The sequence below is a fragment of the Erythrolamprus reginae genome, chromosome 10 (genome assembly GCF_031021105.1).
Source record: "Erythrolamprus reginae isolate rEryReg1 chromosome 10, rEryReg1.hap1, whole genome shotgun sequence".
Classification (NCBI taxonomy): domain Eukaryota; kingdom Metazoa; phylum Chordata; class Lepidosauria; order Squamata; family Dipsadidae; genus Erythrolamprus; species Erythrolamprus reginae.
This window is the reverse complement of record NC_091959.1, coordinates 425,833-436,343: the sequence shown is the minus strand read 5'-3', so window position 1 is coordinate 436,343 and position 10,511 is coordinate 425,833. Positions and strand designations below refer to the sequence as shown.

The window sequence follows — 10,511 nt, the reverse complement described above, 5'->3', positions numbered from 1 at the left end:
GCCAGCGATGCCACCCGGACTACAGGCTGCGGCAAAAATCCGTTCGGCTGCTGCCCGGATCCAGCTGCTGCCTTGCGCTGGCCACGTGGGCTGGGGGCTTCCACCTCTCCAGGGAGGACCCCGGACGGCCAGCTCTTGTGCCCACTTTGGCCATTTCCCAGAAGGGGCCACGGAGACTCTGGAGAGGAGCCCGGGGAAAGGTGGCACCCCAGATTCTGGGAGGCCTTTGGTGGGGAGGGGCTGCGGCTTCTGGCTCAGTTGGGGGCAAAAAGGGGCAGCTACAGCCACACCAACGGGGGCCCAGCCATGCTTTGCAAGTATTGCCACACACTCCCCCAAATGGACAGTGCTTCGACCAGGTGGCCACATCAGTGCTTGAGGGGGCTTCACTTTTGTGGGTGTCCCACCACCACCACATTCTTCTGGGGCCTTGTGCAACGTTAGGGGGAAGACAGCTGTGGAGGAGAGTGGCCGTGGCAGGCAAGGCAGCTGCTGTGGCTGGAGTCCACTGAAAGGGGAGAGGCCAATGGGAGGAAGCCGTTTGAAGATGCTCTTTTGCACAGTGTCTACATCCTTTGCACCCAGCAGCTCAGCTGCTCTCGTTATCCTGGGATTCTGGAAGCAGATTGCAGAGATGTTGCACAGAGGTTGGTGCCCTCTGGCAGAAAGGGGGGGGGGGGGGGGCGTCTGTGGACTGCAGCCAGGTCAGCCTACACTCTGAAAGTGGCCCTGGGCAGCCTTCAGCTGGGCCCCTCCTCCTCCTCCTCCTCCCCCCCTGCCCTGTGTGAGGTGTTCGAGAGGGTGGTCTTCGGAGCTTCAGCCCCACGTTTCAGCTCAGTTGGGCCACAGTGGCGCCTCCGCTTAAGGCTTTGGCCAACGGAGCCGCCTTTGTCCGCGCTTGGGCAAGAGGACGCGGCCCCTGCTTCAGAACAGTTGCTTTTTCAAACCCTAATTTTTAATGAATTGTATTGACCTGACTTTGCAAATGTGTTTGTGCACCAGAATGTGCTGTTCAGACGTTTTGGAGTCCAGTTCTTATTTGCCAAAGCCAGCGCGACCAAAAGAAAAGCGATTAGCCCTCCTCCACACCCGCCTCCCAGCCGGTCCAGTGACCTCTTAGTCCAAAGACCTGCATTATTTGGTTTCATTTTTTTATTCACTTCTTATTTGTTTACTCAGTCTAGTCTCGAAGGCAAGCCATGTCCAGTGCGTCCTGACCCATCCCTTCTTTCAGCTTTCAGGTTGGTGCACAAGAGCAAGCGCTCCTCTCTTCTTCTTCCTCTTCTTCTAGGGAAAAGGCCGAGAGGTCTCCGCTCTGGACCAGCTTCTTCAAACGTTTTCCCCTCGTCCACATCCTCATTTCAGCTTCTGGGCACTGACTTCACATCTCACAAACATTTTCTCGTGACCTGGGTAGAGGTGTAAATGGTCCACACGCTGAGAACAGAAGGTCATTCTGGAAAGAAGGAAAAGGGGGACGTGAGGGGCTGAGCCCAGTTTCCTCTTCCAGGCCAGGGGCAGCCTGGGAGCCTCGAAATGCAAGGGGCGATTGTGAGCCCCCGCCGGAAGCCCACTCACCTCTGCTGGGTCTCTCCTGCCTTGACCCGCATGGAGGTCACTATGAGTCCCGGCCGGCGGTCCCCCTTTCTCCAGGGAATGATGGTTTGGACGGTGTCCCAAATGTTTTCCCAGATGGCCGTTCCTTCCCATTTCAGTTTGATCATCATCAGCTCCCCAATATCAATGTCCAGAGGGACCAGAAAAGTGTAGGTTTTATTCTGAGTGATGCCTTCGATTCTAACGGAGAAGAAGAAGAAGAAGAGACCCTGTAGGGCCCCCTGGCCTGGGGCTTCGTGGCACGGGGGGCTCCGTTCTGTCTCTGCCGTGGGTTAGTTCAGCAGCAGCAACAGCGATAAACTTCCCAGTTTAAAATGAAATTCAACGATTACAGATATGCATATTGCTAAGAGGAGCGATGTATCTATGGCTGGCTGACTGAAAGTAGAATGGTGCAAAAGGACTCCGTGGATGGAGAAGAGTACAAAGGAGGCCCAAGCAGGAAGGATGGCCAGGGGTGGACATCAGCCTCCAGGATCTCTACATCCCTGAGACCAATGAGAGGCTACAAGGGCATTTGGTCTCCACCCGAAAGGGCCCTTTGAGGAAATCGGCCTCGGTGAGAAACAAGCCAAGGCCCCTGGCTTGGTGTGAAGTGTGGCTTTTGTGCCAAGGCCCACGACACCAGCCACGTTGGGCAAAGTGTGGAACTCACAAAGTGATGGAGAGATTTTCCACGTCATCCTTGTTGCCAGTCAGTGAGATGGTGAACGTTGGATCAATTCGTGGTTCTTGGAATTCGTGGATGAAATGGATTTTAAACTGGTAGTGGTAAACTGTGGAGAGGAGAGGAGCGCAAGCTGAGTTTTCGCTTCCATAGAGACTTAACATACACACACACACACACAATGCTTTGGCGACAGCATTCTGTGTTGTTCAGCCGACTAATCTGCAAACATCAAGTGCATCAACTACTCAAGGTGCTACAACATAGCCAACCAACCCACTTACATCAATTAAAGCAGCACTCCACCCCCACCCACCCCCAGTGTTTATAAAAAGATGGCAGCTTAGTCCAGGGTTTGTTCGAGTGAGACCTTGTCGGACGTCACCAAGATTCCATCAATCTTACACGGGAAAAGACCCGAATACGTCAAGACCTACACCCCTATACCTGTGCAAACCTACGAAAATGAAATCTATATCAGTTCCCCCTTTACTTGCCCCCCTCCTCTGCTCTAGAGGAAGTTCAGGCTCTCCGATCAACCCCTCCACCCTGAGCCTCTCTGAAGGTGGGGGGTCTTTCTTCCAGAAATCTCAGGAGCGCAGCACCCACCCACCCACCCACCTGGCGGAGGCAAAAGTGGGGCCTCTGCAAAGGCGACCAGCTTCACCTCCTCTGGATTTAGCCAGATCCAGGCCTGGCAGGAGGCCCTGCTGACCTCTTCGCGGAGGGAGAGGGCAGCGCTTCAGGCTGCCTCTGGCCACATCGGCCGTTCGTGCAGGAGACAATCTTCCACAAAGGCCGGCCTGGACGCCCAGGGCCTTCGCAGACGTGTCCCCTAGGACTGGGGGGAGGGGCATTTTGGTGTCAGTTTTTCATTCTTGCTTCAGCTCCTCACGTGGTCTTTGCAACATTTTGAAAAAGGAACTGCGGGTCACTTGACGGAGCCTAAAACAATGGCCGCGTTGTCCTCCTTGTGGGCTTCCGTGAAAGGCCACGCTTGTTCTGCAGAGCTCCAGACACAGCCAGGCCTAGCGGGGGAGGCACGTGGCATGGGTGGGGCCCCGGGAGAGTGGAGCCCTCCTCAGAGTGGGGCCGGAGCTCCGTGCCCGTCCGAGCCCAACCTGCCTGGCTGGCAATCTGGACATCCCCCTCCAGGTCATTCGTGGCCTTTTGTTCCAGGCAATCGTCCCGAAAGATTTTGAAGAGCCAGGTATGGACGTCTGCTTCGGAAGGGGCCAAAGCATCGGGTCAGGGCCTCCCCTACCTTTCCTGGGCTTTTAAGGGCACCCACCCCCCTTTTAAAAATGTTTTATTTAAAACAAAACACACCTTGAAGACAAGCACAAAACAGTTGGGATATTTACCTCTCAATTTCTGTTAGAAACGGAGACACATACGGGTTTTTTTACATTATTTTGTTAACGGTTATGCTTGCATATTTATGTTTGCTTTTCAAAATAAAACAACCCATCATTAATCTTTGTAGGTTTTCTGTTTTACTTCACTTCCTTTAGCCTTTCTCTTTTCTAGCTAGTTGTAGAATTTGTCCCACAGCCTGTAATAGTCTGAGTCCTCCCACTGATGAACGAAGCTCATCTCATTTGGGACAAAAAGGCCACTCTGGTGGTCAGCCTGTTTCCCTCTCTGAACTGGGGCCATCTGGAATCTCCACAGCCGCTGCTCTCTGGGGACATCGCGCGCAGGGTCCGGCCCATCCACAAGGCCCCCACCAACCTTTGAAGGGCATTTGAGGCTGGGTCTTCAGGAAGAGCCTCCGGCTGCCCGGGACCCTGGCCTTCTGGATGTGGTAGCCCAGGGTGTTGCACCGGTGAGCCCGGCAGTCGAGGCAGCGTCCCTTGTCAAACATCTGCATGTTCTTGCACCAATAGCCCGTGAGCTGCTTCTGGCTGTACCGCAGAGAGTCGATGAAGAGGTGGACCGACCTCTCGTGGGCACACTTCACCGTCTGGGCCAGACCTGCAGGGAAAGAGAAGGGGGGCTGCAGAACTGCCCACTCCTCTCCCCTCCACCTGCTTTGGTCTCCTTCCGTGGGCAGACTGGGAGAGGTCGTCGGCTGGTCAAGAGGTCAAGGTTCATCAAGCCCAGGTTGGTATCCTGAGTTGGTAGCAAACTCAGTATTGCCAGAGCCGCAGGAACCCAGAGGTCCTTTGGCACGCCAGGGTGCCTGGCCGGTGATCCAGGGACCTTCTTTGGCCATCTCGGAGCGGAGATGATCTGTCCTCCTGAAGGTTAGGACCCTCCTTCCCAGCCCCCAGCCCAGCCTTGTAGGCTCCACGGGCAACTGGCCATGGACACCCAGGTGCTTCCTCCCAGAACTCCTGGCAAGGCAGAGCAGGTGGAATGCCCAGTGGTTAAAGCTCAGAGCATCTCGTTCAGCCCCTGACCCGCTCAGCAGCCTGCTCCCTGCTCCGGTTCCGCCTCCGTGCTCCTCCCGGCCCGGAGAGACTCGGCTGGAAGGGCCCCCACCCACCACCACCACCACCACCACCGGGGGCCCTCGGGCGGCCTCTCCGTCCCACCTGTGATCCCGTGCTGCACGATGTGGTTGTAGACGTGCATGATGTGGCAGCCAGGCTGGAAGGTACCCCCGTTGGGGTAGAAGTCGAAGTGGGCCACGGGCTGCTTGATGCCCACGCTGAGACCCATGTGCTGCTGGGTGAAGGTGTGGATGGCGTCCACAAAGTCGGCGTCGTCCGGGGACAGCCGGTCCGTGGGGGACATGCCTTCAAAGAGGGGGCCGGCAGGGTCCAGGCCTGCAGGGGGGGCACAGCGAAGCTTGCGGGAATCCCACACAGCTCTTGGCCGAAGATCCCGCCTCCGGGCTTGGGCAAAGGAGAGCGGCCAGAGCTATGGGCAGGAGAGGCCTTGAGCAAGTCAAAGGGAATGGTTCCCCTTCAGGGTGCGAAGGGGCTGGACTCCCCCCCATCTCTGCTGAGCCAGCCGACCTGCTAGCCTTCGGGGAGGGGGGACGCGCTCCTTCCCACCCAGCTTTGGGAACTTCCTCCAGGTGTGGCTCTCCCAGAGGCCAAGGAGCCGTCTGGCCATTCCCTCAGCCGCCTTTCTCTCTCTCTCAGGGTCCTCGGCACAAATGGCCGGGTTCACCCTGAAGCAAACCCCGGCCAGGCTGACGGACTCACCGGTGATCCTGCCAATCTTCCCGCTGCCTCTCATGGAGCTGCCGGCAAAGCCAGCCACGTGGGCCCCCAGGCTGTACCCCACCAGGTGAGCCTTGCTCCGGTCAAACTGCACGCTGGCCTGGAAAAGAGCCAGGAAGGGACAGGGGGGCCGAGGCCAGGCGCTGAGCACTTTGGCCGTCCATTGAGCCGGCCCAGAGCCCACCCACCCCCGGCCGCCTGGGAGGCCCAAGCTGGTCCATCAGCGGAGCCACTGGGGTTGTGAGCCCCGGCCCACTGGGGCCAACAGTGGCTGGGCTCCGAAGGCTGCAATTGGCTGCCATCCCTTCAAGGGTGTCCTCAGCTGGAGGGAGACCCCCTTGGGCGCTGCTCCCCCCCCTTGCTCACCTCCAGCCATTCCAGGAAGCGAGCGATCTCTTGGCCGACGTCTCGCGTATTCTGCACCGCAATGGGGTAATGTGCGTGCGCCAGAGAGAGCCAATCGGTGACGATGACGTTGGTGTCGAGCAGTTGGGTTTTGAGCTCTTCAGCCAGTTTCCAAATCCAGCCTTCGAGACGCCTGTCCACCTGCAGCCACGGGAGGGGGAGGAGGGAAGCTCTTTGCAGACAGCAGACCCGGGCCCCTCCCAGCTCCCGACACCCCTCCCCCAAAGGCAGCCTTGGCCAGCCTACCCCCCGCCCCCCCATCCTCATGTCAATGTTTCACTAGGGCCATCTACATAGATGTTGTTAGATCTTTGTGTACTTGACAGAACAAACCAATACAATTTGTCCCTCTGCTATTGCAGGAGTTCCTGTGGAGGAGAGGGGGCTGCAACAGGCCTCCTCCTTCCCGGGAATCCCTCCAGGGGATGGGGCTGCGTTCCAGGCGCAGGGCTCCCCCCTCCCAGGAAGCTCTCCAGCCCCAGCGGCCCCTGCAAGGGACAGAAAGAAGGGGCAGCAAGAGACTCGAGACCCTTACCGACCAGCCGTGGATGAGCATCACCAGGGGGAGGGAGGCATTGAAGGGACACTGCTGGAGCGCCCCCTCCTGGCCAGGCTCAATCAGGCAGCCCTGCTCCGCCCGGTTGGAGTACAGCAGGAACTTGGCCTCGAAGCGGGAAGACCCTCTGCGGGGGGGAAGCAGCCGCTCAGGGTGGGAGCCTGGAAGAGACCAAAGCCGAGGGGTTGGGCCATGCTCTGGCCCCCAGGCGTGCGGGGCAACCTGCTCACCTCTGGCTGGACTGTCTGCCCCGCCTCCCATCTCTTGCAGCAAGGGGGCAAACAGAGCCCCCCCCTCCCGCAGCGGAGATCTGAACTGCCGAAATGCAAAAGGGCAGCGATGTTCTCGGGCCCCCGGAAGCCCCCAGTGCCAGGCAAGGAGACAAGTGTTAGGGGTGGAGGTCTTCTTGTCGACAACGGAGCTGGGCAGGGAGTTGCCGGGGCGAGTTTTCTTGGGGTCCCAGCAGGGACCTCGGAATCCCCTTCCCGCTGGCCTTCCTCCCTTCCCTGTGCAGGGGGGGGCTGCAGGGGCCACTGGATGAGTCAGAGGTTCTGATCTCCTAATCTGGCTGTCGGCTTCCTCTGTTTGCTCTTCCTGGGCAAAGGGGGACTTTCGATTGCCGAGCCCCCTTGGCGTGAGCCGCCTCAGGTGCAGCCAGGGGGAGGGGCTCTCTGAGGGGCCAAAGGTTTCCACTCGGACTGCAGCACGAGGCCTTGCTCCCTCTCTGGGTCCGGCCTGGCCCCCTGGAGAGAAGCCGCAGCAGGCCAGGGACCAAGGAAACCGAGGGCCTCCCTGGGTCTCCAGCCTCTCCAAGCCAGGGAGTCTCGGCACTCTTTGCGTGGCCCTTACATGGCCCTGCTTCCTCCAGTCCCCAAAGGGCCCTTCTGCCCCTGGGGGTCTCTCCTCCCTTCCTGCCCGGGGGGTGAAGCTCCCCACCAGGAGAGCTGCTCTCTCAGGAGCTGGAGCCAGGCCACCTGTGCCAGTGCTGCCCCTGGCGGCAGAGCCTCCACTGAGCTGACCGCGGTGGTGGCTTCATTGCAGGCCTGGAGGCCCAGAACCTTTGGTGCCCTCAGAGCCACCAGGACCAGCCCCCAAAGAGACCAAACCGAGAGCAGCAGCCGCCTGTGCCTCCTTCGGAAGGGGGAGAAAACCTCCCCCCTCCCCCGTGTCAGGAGTGGAGAAAGTCCCCTGCCAGCCGTCTTTCTCCTCCTGGGCACAAAGGCAAGGACAGGCAATGCCATTGCTGTGCCAGCCAAACCAGCCCTTCCCCTGGCATTAGGCCAGCAGAACTCGGGGGGAGGGGGAATCTGGGGTTCTGCCCCCACCCCCGTTCTGAGCCTCCTGCTCCACCCCCTGCCAGAGGGGACCCTCCCCGTTACAGCCAGAAAGCAGGCGAAGGCAGGGAGAGCGTGTTAATTCAGGAAGGGCAGAAGGCTGCATTTATTTATGAATCACATGTATGTGGCTTTTGCATTGTATTTAAAATCCCTTTATTCATAATTAACGAGGGCAAATTCTTCCCACACATTTCTGATTTGCAGGTCCAGAATAATTGAATGCCAAGCCTGGAGACTCGGGAAGAAATTAAATTGCCCCATTCATAATTAACCAAGGCAAATATTTCACACATCTCTGGCCTGGGTTTCTTATCTGAGGAATGTGTCATAAATGGGGATTGAAAGGAAAGAGGGAAATAGCAGCCGATCGTCCTTCAAAGCTCTCCGCAAACACCTGCCCTGGAACAGGCTGGACGTAGGGAGGTCATTTTCTACCTTCGGGTCGCTTAGGACCTCAAGGGCGCGGCTTGAAAAAATCATATCAAAACTCTTTTGTTTAATCAGATTAGTCGAGAGTGGACTAAGAGGCTCATTATATGAATTGCCTTTGCAACCCAGAGCCATCTTCTTCCTCTCTGAGCGAGCCGGACGTCTCCATCCAGGCCCTGCGGGGGGGGGGGGGCTCTTGAGGCGAGGGAGGGGGTGCCAGGCTTGGGGCTGGCAGAATCCAGCGGCTGAGAAAAGAGCCCAGCGGCAGCTTCTCCTGCACCCACTCCTCCAGAGTTGGAGAAATCCTCCCAGCGCTTCCCATATCTTTGCCACCCCCCCCCCCCAATATCAGCCAGCGCCCCCAACACTCCCCTGGAGCCAATCTGGGAAAGCTGAGAAGGAATTCGGGTGCCAGCAGAATGGAGAAGCGGAGGTTTCTCTGAATCAATTGGTCCCGGCACACGTCTGTTTGCTTTCTAAGTTCTGACAAAGAGGGCCAGGGGTTTTGTTTCATTTAAACTATCCCGGTTTGCAGAAATTACGAAGGGGGATTAATTTTCCTTCAGCTCCTCAAGCAAAAGTCATTTTCAGGCAGCATTCAATTTAAATCTCCAATTAGTCCTGCAGTGCTGCAATCTTTTATTTTGCATCCACAAAAAAATATAATAAATTAATCGTTTGCTTCTGGGTCCTTCTGGCACCAGGCAAAGCTGCCACCCTGCAAATCCCTGCCTGGAAGGGGGGGGACCCCAACTCAACACCACAGTGCGGCTACTAAGCAAACACCCACACTGCTCGCTGGCTCGCTCGTATGCGGAGGAGATAAACGCTGTCTGTCTGTCTGGTGTCCAAAGTTCTCCTCCAGGACTGAGGGGCCCTTGCAGTGCCCAGGACTGCCCAGCTGGCCTTCCTTCGGGAAGACTCCCCAGTGGCCTTCGGGGGTGTCTGGCAAAGGAGCCGCCCTGGCCCAGTCTGGGTCCTAAGGAGGGAGGGACCCTTGGGCCGGGCTGCCCCACACAGGCTTGGGGGGGGCGATCTCTGCTCCCCTTTGGGAGATCCCTGGATTACATCTTCCCCCCAAACTCTGGGAGGGGAGCAACAGATCCTTCCCACCCCCCCACCCACCCCAAGAAGAAGAATGACAGAAGAGTCTACAAGGGGCTTTTCCTAGCTGGGCTTGGTGAACAAACGCAGGGGGATCCAGGCCCCACACAGGGGGGAGGAGCCGATGGCCCAGAAGGGCTGGGGTGACCCGGACTCTGAAGGGCAGGGGGGCTCTTCTGGAGAGGGAAGGGGCAGAATCTAGCAGGCCAAGATTGCTCTGGGACCTCTGCAGCACCCTCCGCACCCCATGGGGCCGGTCTTCCCCACTGCCTGCCCCAATTGGGGGGGCGGCTCGGAGAAAAGGCTCCCTCCTCAACCAGGTGGCCCCCTCCCCGCAATTCTCGCTCTTCCCTCGGGGTGAAGAGGTCGCGCTCCCTTTGCTGCTCCCGAGCCAGCGCCCACCCCCCTCTGGCTGGGAAGCGGGAAGCGTCCGTGGGTCCCTTGGAAGCTGAGGGGGGGGGGCTGTTTGAGCCGGCCCTTCTCACCTTTCCTCCTTCGGCCGTCGGGCTTCGCGTGGGCCAGGAGCGCGCAGAACAGCACCAGCAGCGGGAGGGCCCGGCGGCTTCGCATGGCTGGTTCCCGGGGTGGCGGAGAGACGGCAGAGCAGGACGGGGTCCTCTTGCCGCCGGCAGATAGTGAGGACTAGCAGCGCATTAATGATTAACCTTTTGCATGGAATCGCCTGGTCCTCTCAGTGTCCCCCGAGACAAGCCGGCGCTGGCTGGCCCGACGGGAAGCTCCTCGGGGCCTCCCCCCTCTCCGCCTCCCGGCCCTGCGGCGCCCGTGGGGGGCGCGGGGGGGGGGCGAGACGGAGAAAGCCGCGCTGAGAGGTGGGGGCGCGGGAGGACGGCCCCTCGCTTTCACGGCCCTTTCTCCGGGGAGGTTGCCCAAGGCCGGGGGGGGGGTGTGTTTCAGCCTCAGGCCTTGCGCTCTGCTTCCCCCCCCCCCGACCGCTTGGTCAACATGGCCTTTGGCCCCCTCCTGTTTGCCCTCGTCTGGCTGCCCCTCCGGCGCCTGCCCGCCTCCCTTCCCTGCCCCCGCTTTGGCCCCCGCCCGGGATTCTCCCCAAAGGCTGCCCGGATCCCCCGCCCCCCCGCCCAGCTCAACTACCCCCCCCCGGGACTCACGAGCCCCCCCCCCCGTAAGGCTGTCTTCCGTTTTCGCCCGCCTCGCCGGTCTTTGGGGGCGCCCCTCGCTGCCCGTCTCTGAAGCTGGGACGG

The 10,511-nt window shown here is 59.3% G+C and overlaps 1 protein-coding gene across 1 annotated transcript; it reads right to left on the bottom strand.

The window, feature by feature from the left end:
• Positions 1 to 1,137: 1,137 nt before the first annotated feature.
• Positions 1,138 to 10,254, bottom strand: LIPC (lipase C, hepatic type). Its single transcript, XM_070763355.1, has 9 exons — positions 9,777 to 10,254; positions 6,401 to 6,582; positions 5,827 to 6,006; positions 5,443 to 5,560; positions 4,825 to 5,058; positions 4,019 to 4,261; positions 2,273 to 2,393; positions 1,579 to 1,797; positions 1,138 to 1,456 (listed from the first exon to the last, which is right to left on the bottom strand). The coding sequence occupies exons 1-9, from the start codon at positions 9,859 to 9,861 to the stop codon at positions 1,357 to 1,359; spliced, it is 1,482 nt and encodes a 493-aa protein (XP_070619456.1). The 5' UTR covers positions 9,862 to 10,254; the 3' UTR covers positions 1,138 to 1,356.
• Positions 10,255 to 10,511: the final 257 nt, after the last annotated feature.